At 35.1% G+C, this 15,154-nt stretch overlaps 1 protein-coding gene across 2 annotated transcripts in view; it reads right to left on the bottom strand.

The window, feature by feature from the left end:
- The window catches only part of SNTG1 (syntrophin gamma 1), a 302,428-nt gene extending 287,686 nt beyond the window's left edge, over window positions 1–14,742 (bottom strand). For both annotated transcript variants that reach the window (XM_008706661.1, XM_008706662.1), the window contains exons 1-2: window positions 14,716–14,742; window positions 7,443–7,577 (exon numbers count right to left, since the gene is read on the bottom strand). In XM_008706661.1, the coding sequence (XP_008704883.1) occupies window positions 7,443–7,577; window positions 14,716–14,742 (162 nt within the window). The remainder of the gene's footprint in view (window positions 1–7,442; window positions 7,578–14,715) is intronic.
- Window positions 14,743–15,154: the final 412 nt, after the last annotated feature.

The raw sequence follows: 15,154 nt of genomic DNA, 5'->3' as shown, positions 1-15,154 counted from the left end.
GTCTTGTCTAACCAGTCTCAGGGGTGGCAGTTTGCTCTGTGCCCCCCCCCATTATGGATCCAAGGATAGCTGATGGCTTTCCAGTCTGTTTAGATTTTACTTGTTATGACCAAGTGGTGACTTTCAAGCTCCTATATGTAGAACCAGAAACTGAAAATCCCTTATTTATTTCTTTATTGGAGGAATAAATGAATAGAAATCCACTTTAAGAATGTGTCAGAATTCATTCATCAGTTCACAACTTGTTTTAGTTCACAACTTGCATATTCTTGTACAAGTCTTTTTGTGAACACTTATTTTCATTACTCTTGGGTACATCCCAAGGAGAAGGATTTTTTTAGTTTAGGGTAGGTTTATGTTTAACTTTATAAGAAACTGCCAAATAGTTTTCCAAAGCGGTTGCTCAATTGGTACTCTAATGCATGAGATTTCTAAATGAACCACATCTTTGCCAAGTCTCTTTTTAAGCCATTATAATGGGTATGAAGTTGTATATTATGGAATTTTAATCTGATCTGCAATTCCTGGATGACTGATAAATTAGAACATCTTTTTATGCTCTCCTTAGTCAGTTGCATATCTTATTTTGTGGTCTTTTGCTCAGTTGTTGTTTGTTTTCTTTAATTGGGTTGTTTGTACCTTTTTAAAAATTTGTGATAGTTCTTTATATATACTAGACACAAGCTCTGTGTCAAATGGGAATATTTTCTCCTAATCTGGGGTTTGCCATTTCATTTTCTTATAAGGGATTTTTAAAATTTCAATTGTTTAAAAATGTTGATGAAGTTCACATTAGCATTCTTTTTTATTTTATTAGTACTGTTTCATCCTAAAAAATCTTTGTCTACCCTTAAACACAAAACAATTTCCTATTTTTTTCCTGGAAACTTATTTCTTTTAGTTTTACATTTTATAGTAAGATCAATATCAAAATATTTGTGATTCATATGAAGTAGGAGTCAGGTGTAATCTTACTTTTCCATATATTTATTGAGCTGTTCTAGCATTACTTATTGAAAAGATTTTTAGTCCCCTTTGAACTGGTTTGACAACTGACCATTAAAGAAGATGGGGGAATAGGAAGCACCAAGAATCCTTCTTTCCACCCAGATAATTGCACTGGTAGAATCTGGTGTAATTATTTTTTAATTCTGGAGTCTATTGTAAAAATTGCAACTCTCAGGAGAAGTTTTGGATGGTAAATCACGGCTAATTTAGGTCAATTTCTGCTCTCAGAACCATGGTGACTACCCATCACCCACCAGGCCAGAGACAGACAGCTGTTTACCTGTTCCTGGAGCATCTTACACTTGGTTTACTGGAAACAGGGTGGGCAATGGGGACTCTCTACTCTAAATATTGGGGATTCTAGTTCTGATCACTGATATCTACTTTTGATTGCAGAGGTGTAGAGACAGCAAGTTGCCATTGTTGCAACTCCCATGGGCTGAAGCAACTTCCAGGGGATTTAAAGAGCCAGAGCCTTTCTTTTTCTTCATTTATCCTTATTTCATCTTCTGGGAGCCAAACATTTAAGAATTAAGATACTCAAAGAAACTGTACATATATGGGAAAATTTACAAAGTCACAATGCATGCCCAGGGAAAGACATAGGCTCAGGCAAACTCTGAGAAGACCTCAAGTTGATACTTTAGGCTAATCCCTGGCATAGGGATGACCTGCAAAAATTAAAGACTAAAAAACAAATAAAAGCTGCAAACCCGGGGGAAAGGGAAGAATTTGATTTCCAGAGTGACCCACACTGCAAGAGTCAAATGTCCAATTTTCAACAAAAAATCACAAGGCATACAAACAGGACAGTATAGCCCATTGAAAAGCTAGCATTCTCAAGTGTATGTGGTACACTTTCTAGGATACGTCATATGTTAGGCCACAAATTAAGTCTTAGATTTTAGAAGGCAGATATCATACAAAGTATCAACAGAATGAAGTTAGAAATCATTAACAGAAGGCGAAGTGAAAATTCACAAATTTCTGGACATTAAGATACTTTTAAGCACCCAAGGGGAAAAGGAGAAATCACAAGGGAAAATAGAACATGAATGGAAATGAAAGTATAACATATCAAAATGTCGAGATGCAGTGAAAACAGTGAGAAGAAGGGAACCTTTAGCTATAAAAGTTTACATTAAAAGAGATCGTAAAGCAACAACCTAACTTAACCACTTAAGAAAATAGACAAAGAAAAAACAAACTAAACATAAAGCTAGCAGAAGAAAGGAAATAATAATGATTAGAACTGAGATACATAAAACAAAGAATAGAAAAGCAATAGAGAAAATCAATGAAATAAGTTTGTTCTTTTGACAAAATCATAACTGTTTACCTAAATTGGCTAAGAAAAAAAGAAAAAAAGAATATTAAAGACTAAAGAAATGATTAAAATCAGGGGAAAAAAAGGTGAGGACATTACTATCAACTTGATAGAAATTTTGAAAAATCCAAAGAGAGAATGAAGAATTAACTGGATAGCCTTGATGAAATGGGCAAATTCCTAAAAGCACAAAACCTACTCACACTGAACCATGAAGAAATAGAAAATCTGAATAGATATAACACTAATAAAGAGATTAAATCAGTAATCAAAAACCTTCCAACAAAGAAAAGTCTTGGACCTGCTAATATCACTAGTCAATTCTTCCAAACATTTAAATAAGAAATAATACCAATTCTTCTCAAACTCTTACAAAAAATTGAAGAGGAGGGAAAACATCTTAACTCATCCATTGAGGGTAATATTACCTTGATACCAAAACCAGAAAAAGATTCAAAGAAAAGAAACTATAGGCCCTTATGAACTCTGATGCAAAAATCCTCAACAAAATACTAGCAAACTGAACTCAGCAGCAATATTAAAAAAATATTATATATCTGACCATGTGAGATTTATTTCTGGAATACAAGGATGATCCAATACATGAAATTCAATCATTGTAATATACCATTTTAACAGAATGAAGGAAACACACACACATGTGCGCACACACACACACATAATCATATCAATTGATGCAGAAAAAGCATTTGGCAAATTCAACACCCTTTAACACTCAAAAATCTTAGAAGAAAACTACCTCAAAATAGTAAAGGCCATATATGAAAAACCTACAGGTAAGACTGGAAAAACCTACAGTAAGGTGGACTTAAAGCTTTTTCTCTAAGCTTGAAAGCAAGGATGTCTATTCTCACCACCTCTGTTAAACATAGTAATAGAAGTCTTAGAGAAATTAGGCAAGAAAAAGACATAAAAGATATCCAAATTGGAAGGAAAAAAGTAAAATTATATCTGTAAAATTATCAGATGACATGATCTTATACACAGAAAACCTAAAGATTACACAGATATACACACACACACAGAGCCATTAGAACTAAAAAAAAAAAAGTTCAGCAAAGCAGCAAAGCACCAAGTGAATACACAAAAATCAGCTGAACAAACAAAAGAAAATTAAGAAAACAACTCCATTTATAATAGCATATAAATAATAAAAAATAATAATAAAATAATATAATATATAATAATAAAATAATAGTAATAAAATAAAAAAACTTATAGTATAAAAAACTTAGGGAGATTAACTGACAAGAAGATGAAATACATACACTAAAAACCATAATACATTACTGAAAGAAATTAAATAAGTGAAAAAGACATCCTGTGTACATGGATTAGAAAGCTCAATACTGTTGAAATGGTAATATTACCCAAAGCTAGCTACTAATTCAGTGCTATAATGTCATTTTTTATGAAAATAGAAAAATCCATCCTAAAATTTATGTGGAATCTCAAGGAACTCTATGTAGCCAAAACATTCTTGAGAAAGAACAAAGCTGGAAGGTACAAGCTTCCTGATTTCAACATTTACCACAAAGCTAAAGTAATCAAAACAATATGGTACCAACATAAAAACAGACAGACCAATGCTATAGATAGAGAGCTCGGAAATAAACCCTTGGGTACGTGGTGAAATGATCTGACAAGGGTACCAAGATGCAATGCTATCAGGAAAACTGGATACCCACCTACAAAAGAATGAAGCTGGACCTAACTCCATATGCAAGAAATAATTCGAAATGAATCAATACATATGATGTACATGTAAGAACTGAAACTAGGGACTCTCAGAAGAAAATACAGGGGAAAATCTTCATGACATTGGATCTGGCAATGATTTCTTAGATATAACACCAAAAGTACAGTCAACAAAAGAAAAATAGACAAACTGAACTTCATCAAAATTAACATCTTTGTGCATCAAAGGAAACAAGAGAATAAAAAGGCAACCTATAGGTTGGGAGAAAATTATTTGCAAATCACATATCTGATAAGAGATTAAACAAAAAAACTGCCACAGAATTACCATTTCATCCAGCAATTCTACTTCTGGGAGCATACACAAAAGAATGAAAAATAGTGACTCACATATCTGTGCTCCCATGTTCATATTAGCATTATTCTAAAGGGCCAAAAAGTGAAAACAACCCAACTGTACACTGTTGGTTGAATGGATTAACAAGATAAACAAAATATGATATATACATGTGGAGAGAATATTATTCAGTCTTATAAAGGAAGGAAATTCTGATACCTGTTATAGCAACCTTGACAAATTACACTAAATGAAATAAACCAGACATAAAAGGATGAATGTTGTGTGATTCCACTTACGAGTCAATACATAGAGGCAGAAAGTAGAATAGAGGTTATCAAGGGCTGAGGGGAGGTGACATGGGGGAGTATTATTTAATGGGTACAGAGTTTTAGTATGGGATAATGATAATTTTGGACATGGATAGCAGTGATAAGTTCACAGCAATGTGAATATGCGCAATGTCACTGAACTGTACACTTAAATATGGTTAAAATGGTAAATTTTATGTTATGTATAGTTTACCACAATAAAAAAAGCAATTGGCCATATAAGCGTGGGTCTGTGTCTGGTCTTTTTATAATGTTCCATTTGATTCATGTGCCTGTACTTGTGACAATATCACATTGCATTCATTTTGGCAATCTTATAGTAAGTTCTGATACTAGGAAGTATAAACACTCCAACTTTGTTCTAGTTATTAAAGATTTTTTGTGCTGTATTTTCATGTAAATCTTAGAATCAACTTGTCATGGTCTACAAAAACATTTTGGGGATTTTAACTGATATTGGGTTTTTAGGAAGATTTGAAAACTTAACAATATTTAGTCTTTAATTAATGACCTAGCTACATTTCTCCATTTATTTGTTTATTTTCATTTCATTTATCACAGTTCTATAGTTTTCAAGGTAAAACCTTTGTACATATTTTGTTAAATTTATTCCTGAGTGCATTATTCAGTCGATGTATTGTGGATTCCATTTTTATTTTGTTTGTTGCAAATTATGGAAATACAATTAACTTTGGACACTGTCCTTATTTCCAGCAACCTTGCTGAATTTGTATGTTATTCTGTTTTTTGTACATTTCTTAGGGGTTTCTATGTACACCATCATGACATCTAAAATAGAGCTGTTTACGTCTTCTTTTCCAGTTGTTCTGCCATTTATACCCATTTCCTGACTTGTTGTACAACAAAAACAATATTGAGTAAAAATGAAGCAAGTGATGATCCTTGACTTTCTTACAACCTCAGACAGTATCTTCAATATAAACTATAATGTTAGTGAGAAGTGTTCATTAGAGGCTTATTGAATTAAGGGAGTTCCATCTTATGCAGACTTTTCTGAAAGTGTTTCTTATAAATGTCAATTTTGTCAATTTTTTTTTTGCATTTGTTGACATTATCATAGGATATTTCTCCTTAATTCTGTCAAGTTCTTCCCAGTTTTCAAAAGAGAGATTAGGGTTTTGTGTATTAACTATTTTGACTACATTGTTTAAAATCAGTAGCATTATTTCAGTATTGAGAGACTGAATTTTACAAATTGTAACACTTTACTGATCTAGAATTTGTGTAATATACTCATTCCAGAGAGTTATATGAATCATATTGTTTCACTGAAAAGAGAGAGAAAGAGAGGTGGGGGAGAGAAGAAGGAGGAGCAGGAAGAAGAGGAAAGGAGGGAAGGGAAAAAGAAAAGAAGTGAGAAAGAAAGAAAGAAAGAAAGAAAGAAAGAAAGAGAGAGAGAGAAAGAGAGAAAGAGAAGAAAGAAAGAAAGAAAGAGAAAGAAAGAAAGAAAGAAAAAGAAAGAAAGAAAGAAAGAAAGAAAGAAAGAAAGAAAGAAAGAAAGAAAAAGAGGAAGGAAGAAGGAGGGAAAAAGGGTGGGAGGGAATAAGTCAACCATTGACTGCTATTCTTTTATTAGCAAAAAGGAAGAATGGGCACTGGATAGGAACAATTTAATCAGCTTTGACAGCCAGACCCATGACTCGGGATGATTTAAATGGTCTGTGACAAAAGAATAGTTAACAGTCTGCAAAATGTCCATTATCTTTAGTTAGCAAGGGCCTACTGATTTAGGACCTGGTGTGACTCCCATAGGATGTTGGTGAGAAGTGAGGTGGAAACTCAAGTTCAGCATTATTCACCACCAACAAAATACTCCAAGGTAAGTCTGTTAATAAGCTACAAATTAAATCTTTGTGCTAAATAGCTATAGATGTCTGGGGAATCCAGGAAGTAGACTGTTTGCTATTTGCTGTAATTTTCTTCTGAGATCACATTGGAAACACTCTTAAAATAATGTCTTTAATGTTATTATATAATAAACAAGAAATTCTAAAAGTTGTCCTCTTTAATGCTAAAATTGTTTTGTCAAATATAATCTAATTTCACCTAAAGATGTCTTCCACAGCTGTACTTCAGGGCTCATAAGCAGACCAATGAGTTTTGAGTGATAATTCATGGCTCTTTCTGAGGCTGGATTAGCAGCAGGGAAATATGCCAACCAGTTAGGGCATTAGACAGAACATGCTATGACATTTGGGCATAATTCTATCAGGGAATCATTCATGCACAATTCCCTGGGGAAAAGCAATGACATTGAGTCCAGTGACTGCCACCTAAAGCCTCATGCTTCTCAAATGCAAAGCACTGGGCTCCACCTTTGTACCACCTCCAAAAGTCAAATGTGATGGAAGGTAAGACTGGGGCTGGAAAAACTGCCCTGCACTGTTCTCAGATAGTCCTCTGTATGAAAAGGTAGAATGCATTTTCTCAAGATCAGATAATACAAGTGTCACTGCAGCCACTTAACAACTGGGAGTCAATGAGATGCCCTAATGTGTGGGGTTGGGCCCTAATGGGTGGCTATGGACCTGGGTTTGGTAGTTATACAAGGACACTGCTTCCTTAATAGTGTCAACAAAAATTACATGCAAGAGGATTGACTATGCTCTAAAAGTAAAAGAAAAATATATTATGAATTCTCTGTGAATGAACATTTTTATTAACAACAAAAAAATTCAGCAGAAGGAAAGCTACTTACACCAGAATAGAAAGGCTCACCAGACACACATATCACATCCTGTTCCTGGATCATCAAAATATCTTTGGCTAGGTGCAGCCGGACTTTGAAAGGCTCCTGATTACCATCCTGCAGCAAACAAATCCCTGTCTTTGTCTTCAGGCAAGAAAAGAACAAAACAGAGAAAAAAAGTACACTTAGGTTATAGAATATAATTTTGTGGCCTATTCACAGCAAAACATGATGAATAGCGTTTGAGAGCTAAGGAAAATCCACTGATGAATCTGGAATGTAATATTTAATATAGATGCAGAGACAAGGTTAACCATTTCATGTGAAGTAGTCCTCAGGTAACAGAGATTTGTCAGAAAATCTGAGTAAGATTAGGAGAGTAAAGAGTATAGTTTATACACTATATTTGAAAAATAATGAAAGTTTTGTTTAATACTTATAATCTAAATATAAGATTTTTGGTAACAGGTTTATTGAGATACAATTCACATTCTATCAATTCAACCCTTTAGGATGTATAAGACAATGTTTTTTCACCCCACTCCCCTCCCAAGCCCGAGGCAACCACTAATCGGCGTTCTGTCCCTATCATAGAATTTTGAATCTGAAACCATACCTACTTAGCATCTTTTCTATCCTCCACAATTTTGTCATTCCTAGTTGCCACACACACACACACACACACACACACACACTGTACAGATGAGAAAATGGGGATAAAGGGGGGACGTGAACTGCTTGAATTAGTACAGTTAATAAAAAACAGAGTCCGGCATAGGACCCAAGATCTGTGATTCCCAAGCTATTGTTTTTGCTTCACATATTTTGGGGAATTATAAAAACAGCCTGTGAAGACTGCTGAATTCATACTACACAGCTTTACACCAGCATCTCAGTGATCATTGAAGAAACCCACCAATCCCATCACTTCTGAAGCATGTCAGTGTATAATATTCACCCAGATACATAGAAATATCCTCCCTAGCAAGTGCACTTAAGGTTCCCATTTGTCAGAAATACAAAAGGACATTTTTTTGAGACAAAAAATAATCGCTAGCTGCATTCTGCACCAAAAAGTCCATAGGAACAATGACCAGTTTGGCAATTACATTTTCATTTAATAATTATTAAGCCACTCTTAATTAGGATAAAAGGATTAGTACATAGAAATATATATTTATCCTTAGTATTTAATGAGCATAAAATTCCAGGCAATAATACCAGGTTTTCTCTTGGAATATAAATTTGCAAATGGATTGCTAGGAGTTTGTTTCTTTAAAAGAATGCTTCATAATGTAAATGGAAACATACTAAGATACTCATGCCTCTAAAGATAATTCTTTCTGTAAACTGCTTTATCCCATGTGCTAATACATACCATTATACTCTCTCTCACTATGGTCTTATATTAGTCTGTAATTATTTTGTAAAGGTTATCTTATCTTTGAGGGAAAAACAAGTTTTTTCCAGGAGCAAGGATGGTGTTCTTTCCTCCTTTATGAAACTGGCGCACAGCAGGCACTCACTAAATTGTGTCGATTAATCTATTCTAGAGCATAACTCAAGTGGATATATCTAGAGGACAAAAATATTTCAACAAAGGCAAATGATATTTTCCTTAATATAGATCATAATTTTCTACATCTTTCACAGAGAAAAGTCTTTCATGCTTACAGTGTGATCTTGGCTGGGAGCCAACATCAGGACTCTCTGAGGTGGCATGGGGAAGAGGAGTGTCTAAAATAATATCAAAGCCAAGTGAACACAATTGAGCACATTTGCTGATTTTTTAATGTACAGTACATTTGGGGCTATTTTCTCCCAGAAGTGTAAAGGAATAGCTGGCAATCACAAATAACGCTCTGTCTCAATGTGAGGATGAAAGAGGGGTTTTCCCTGAAAGCCCATAAATACATTATTGTTACACATCAAAGTGATATCAAAGATCATCCAGGAAAAGTCTGAGGGACAAAAACACAGTTATGAGACTTCTCTCCTACATCCAATGTGGTCAAAGGTCCATTCACTCAAATAATGTATCAAATGTCCCCTAATTATTAGATAGTCGTCTGCAAAACAGAATACAGACTTTGAGCTCACATTTGGATCCTCAAAAGGCGTAATTAAAGAAAACAAAGAATGAAGTAGCTTTTGTTAAAATGCGTACATACACACACACAAAATAATTGCTTCAAGAAAACATAAAACAGTACTAATGAAGCTTACAACAAATTCAACTTAAATTCATTCATTAGGGGTTATAGATGTTACATACATCTTTTTATAAAAATTCAGCTGTGTACATGAAAATACATTTAAAATCCCATACATACATCAATTTTGCAAATAATGTGCAAATAATTCAGGCATGAATCAGACAATAGTCTCTGACCTCAGAGCATTCTTACTTACAAAATATACATACAGACATAAGATGCAATGTGATATATGATGTGGGAGCAACATGGAGAAAAGAGTTAAATATTCTTGAGGGAGGGAGGTGTTAAAGAAGGTTTTCTAGATAGAAAAATGTACGGCTTGTCTTAATAAACAGGAAATAATTAGAGGAGGCGAAAGTTATTTTATTCAAGAGGGATAAATGAGTAGAGATATGAAAGTATGAGAATGGATAGCTGACATGATGCAAGAAGAGAAGCACAAGAATGCATCCCAATGCAAAGTCTGCATGATGCAGCAGAGGCCACAGGAGGAGAGGTGCCAGGGGAAGAGGAGGAAGGTCAAGGTCCTTATGTGATGTTCCAGGAATTTAAAGGTATTGGAGATGCCCTAGAGAAATCTGAACAGTGATTTATGTTTTATAAATATATTTCTTCAAGCAGGAGATGGATAGGAATTGGGAAAGTAACAACATAGTTTTTGTTAACAGAAATATAAACCTTGAGCAGAAGATGTTGAGGGCTGGTAAACAACTACATTAGAATCATAGCTGGTACAGTAGATTAAAAAATGGGTAAAATCCATTTCAGGGCACTGCTGATTCACAGCAGTATTGCTGGACTGGTATCATCACTAGTGAAATGTAGTCATATATTTATCTGTTGTTTAATAACCACTTGCATAATGTTTACTGATCCTCCTAACAACCCAGGGCAACTGCTTTCATAGATAGGAAAAGACCAGAGAAGCAGAGATGAATGGAAGTCAGGACCTGAACCCAGACTGCTGGGCTCTAGATTCCGTGCCCTTAACCACTTGCTCTGGTTTCCCTCATGCACAGATTATGTGAGGGCTGCCTCCCCCAGTCCTCCTATAAACAATGATATGGCCATCAGTGTCTCTCACCAGGAGGCAGCACTTTTGGTCACCAAGAATCTCCTACAAGAGTGCAAAGAGTTGTGAGAAGGTCATCATCTTGAACCAACTGTTCTTCCTGCATCAAAGCAATGACCACTGTGGGGTAAAGTGAGTGAGACCACTCTGACCTGATGATTTTCCCATCAAAGACAAGCTACTAAGGATGCATAGGACACTGTCTGATATGGGGAGAGGCTTAATCTACATAGCCTCATCCCGCTTAGATTGCTTAGGTTAAGAATGGGAACCAGGACTGTGAGAGCCGTCACGAGTACAGCACAACCTAAAAGAGTCTGGCTGCAGCCTTTATATCTGTGCACCCAGATTACTGAAAAATAAAAAATCACCTAAATAAGTATTGGCTGTACATTTTACTATAAACTTAAGTCCACACCCATCTGTTTCTTTATTAACATGACAAACATTTGTCTTCAAACGTTGTGGACTGTGTGCACATTGCACATGAGTAAAGAAATGTATGTGCTCTATGTAGACATGTACAATATATTATGGTAATTATAAAACATATGTAAAACTTGAAATTTTAAAGGGATGATTCATAAAAAATAATATAGATTCAAATGTCCTCCCTTCCAGGATTACTTCCAGTCACGGCCTTCTCTTTGGCTAAATTCTAGCCATTTGTCAAGTACTACTGCACGACTCACTTCACCCTGAGGCTTTCTAAGACCACTCCATCCAAACAAGTGCTTCCTTTTCAGAACTCAGGGTTTTCATTGAATAAATATATTCACCTAACAAACAGAATTGTATTTAGGCATCACATGTAGTGACTTCAATATTATCATAGTATTTAACCTCATCACATATGTTGTTATCACAAGAAGATCTTAATAAGTTAATACCATTTTTTTCATTAAGGACTATTAATTTGTAGGACCTAGTACCATGTTTAATTGATAGTAGGATTTCTTTCAATATGTGTTAATTGAATCATAGTCACAAATTCTTATTATATGAAGGAACTAAATTACATTATATATGTAAATGAATTATAAATTATTAAATATATCTTATAGAAAAATATGTATTTTCATGGTCAACACAGAGATGTGGATCATATTTTAAGGAAGATAGACATGAAAATGAAATATGAGGGATACCTACACTAAAGATAGCATAGTGGCTTCTTGAACACATTGTTATTTTATTTTTTAAAGATTATATTGATTGATTGATTGATTGATTGATTTGAGAGAGCATGAGCAGGAGGAGGAGGGACAGAGGGAGAGGGGGAAGCAGACTCCCTGATGAGCAGGGAGCCTGACCCAGGGCTCAATCCCAGGGCCCTGGGATCATGACCTGAGCCGAAGGCAGATGCTTAACTGACTGAGCCACCCGGGTGCCCCTGACCCGTTATTATTTTGATGACACTGTTAAAAGTAGAAAACCAGTTAATAATGCCTGCCCATAACATGCACTTTTTCTTCTAAGTTGTGGATTTTGTGTTGTCCCAATTGTATTCTCTACCTTCATTTTTGCATTTTATCAGACGTCTAAATCCCAATTCCTTAAAAGTATTGTAACATTTTCTTTTTAAGAGAAGAAACTTCTTAATTAATAAACCTTTCTTTTACAAATGATTTGTATTAGAAAATTAAGATATTTTACATGGAACTGGACATACTTCCATTTCTTTTCAAAGAAGAGACCTCCTGGTATGTGCATGGTTATAATCTAGCTAGATCCATGCAATGGATGTGGATATCAGATTTGCATTTTAATAGCTTATTAGCAGTCAAGAGAAAACAAGTTTTATTCAACATACCTTTGACTATTTTATAATTTCCAGCAACATAATTTAGAAAGAGGCTCAAACTTAGAGTCAGGAGTTCCAAGCTACACATTATGGTTTTGCCTTTAACTAATTAATTAAATGGCACTTAGCATTTCATAAAACCTCTCAATTTCCTCGCCTGCAAAGTGAGAGAGTTAAGCTAAACCATCTTTATGGTTTCTGTCCACTTACATGTTCTAAGACTGTAAATTTCAGGCAAACTCATTGACTTTGATCCACCTATAGGGAGGTCCGATCTTCTTCAGAGTATCTCATAGTTCTGTATTCCTGCCACCCCACCCAGCATGTGGAAGACACGTGGCTGCTGCTGCTGAGCAGTTCTGAGACAGCTTTACTCCACCCTGGGGACAGTCTAAAATGGTAGAAATTATCAAAGGGCTCATCTCAAGACAACAAGAACCTCTGTCTACAGAAGCAAGGGTAAGATGATCACAATGGTATTATCATTGTAAAATAAAGCTCTGAACCTTAAATAATACTTCATACATATTCCAAATCAATGAATCAAACAATTTTGTTTAAAAAAAAAAAAGTCTGAAAAATCAATCTTAGGTCAGCCTCTGAAGTCCAAGCTAAGCCATGTGTTAAAACAGAATTTGGCCACTATCCCGTCTTTAAGGATCTCATGAATCTCATAAGTTTTTCATTTGTAACTCATTCATGAAAATGAGTGCTTTACTACCCAAAACATAAGATAACAAACACTGTGATAGAGACAGACTTACTACATCCAAAATTAAGAGTAAGATATTATGTATTTAACACAACAAATGACACAGAATTAAAAATTATGTTTCTAAACTTAAGTTTCTAAAGCATTAAATCATTTTTAAAAAGTATAAACTGATAGGTACTGAGTTAAAAGAATGAATAAATTATACACTTTGACATTATAGTACTTAGTGTAGCACGCAAGAGAAGTTTGTAAATAAATAACTATAATGTAATTTGAAAAGTGCTAGCATAGAGAAAATCCTTTGGAAAATAAAAAGTTTAGCTTAAGTATTAAAAATATAAAAGTGGGGCACCTGAGTGGCTCAGTCAGTTAAAGCAAATGACTCTTGGTTTTGGCTCAGGTCTTTTGGTTCCCGGGTGGTGAGATCAGCCGCACATCAGGCTCTGAGCTCAGCCAGGAGCTGGCTTGAGATTTTCTCCCCTTGCCCCTCCCCTCCACTCTTGGGTGCATGTGCACGCACCTGCACTCTCTCAAATGAAAAAATCTTCAAAAATTTATATAAACAATTTATTAATTTTCTGAAAGATCTTACTTATGTTTTAAACTTTGAAACAACTGTGGCAAACACTTTTTAAAAGTAGATATTTTTGCAAGAAGCTTAACACTTGACATCTCATTAAAAAAACAATCTTCACAAATGTTAATAACAAGTTTTTCGTTGGTCTGTTTTTAACTGTATCATAGATAATCTAGTTGTGGTTTTTCTTGGGTTTCTATATATACAATAAAAATATGTTAAACCTTTTAAGCAAATATGGACTATTTTAACCTATAAGTGTTTGCATTTTGCCTGAAGAATGAAAGAATGCTTTGAATGTTGCATGTTCAGTAGAACAGATAGTGATTTTTTCCTAAAATAGAATGGTAACATCCCCTGGGGCCCAACGCCATGCACTACTGACTACACACTTGAACGGCCTTTAATATCCTTGAAAGAGCAATGTATCACTTAACTCACACCAAAGTGTGAAGACAGCTCTACAGAGAATCTGAATTGATACACTTAAATAATATTGAAATACTTAAATAATATTGGAATCATAAAATCATAAGATTTTAGTGCTGAAAGGGACTTCAAATGTCTTCTAATTTATAACCATTTATGTGAAAAGAATTACTTCCAACACTTCTACTACCTGAAATCATGCAGTGAGTGCATAGTTTCTGGAGAAGGGCAATTTAATCAATCAAATATGCTCCAGTCTTCTCAAGGAAGAGTGAAAATCCAGAGCTTCCCTAGGCGCTCTTTGGCTTTTTAGTCTTACAGAAATAGATCACACCCTGGAAATGAAATGGACCTGTCACCCATTCCTCGGCCAAAATCAGTGTTCCACTTATATAAAGGAGGGCTAAGAGTGTCCCGTTTATAACCTGTTTTCCTTATTCAAAAAGCAGAAAGCCGTGTAACATACCTCTTCACAGGCAGTCCTGAAATCCATGTGCTACGGCACCGCAAAGGATGTCGTCTGAAAAGACAGAGAAATGGTAAGCCATCAAGCACAGAATCGAGTGTAAGAGTAAAGAACGCTAACAAAGCGAAGAAAGCATAAGCAATTACGAAGCAGATCCTGTGGGCAAACTGTTTATGGCCACCTGTAAGGTACAAGAATTCCCGGAGTACAATGAAAAGAGCGGAACGAAGAGAAAAAATCTGAACACCCGCCCCCGTGCAGTGTAAATGTACTGCCATGGTTCAGCGTGACCGAGAGGGTACATTTCCATGCCCCTTTCCACTCCACTGAGCATTCAGACACGATCTAGGATAGGATCAACCTCTTCTCTCCAGTGTTCGCTCATTCCCAGCGTTCCTTTTGAAACCTGAGTTTGCAACTGGGAAAGAAACTTCAAAGG

Source organism: Ursus maritimus, unplaced genomic scaffold (genome assembly GCF_017311325.1).
Source record: "Ursus maritimus isolate PB19 unplaced genomic scaffold, ASM1731132v1 scaffold_9, whole genome shotgun sequence".
NCBI classification, from domain to species: domain Eukaryota; kingdom Metazoa; phylum Chordata; class Mammalia; order Carnivora; family Ursidae; genus Ursus; species Ursus maritimus.
This window is presented reverse-complemented; position numbering and strand designations above follow the sequence as displayed.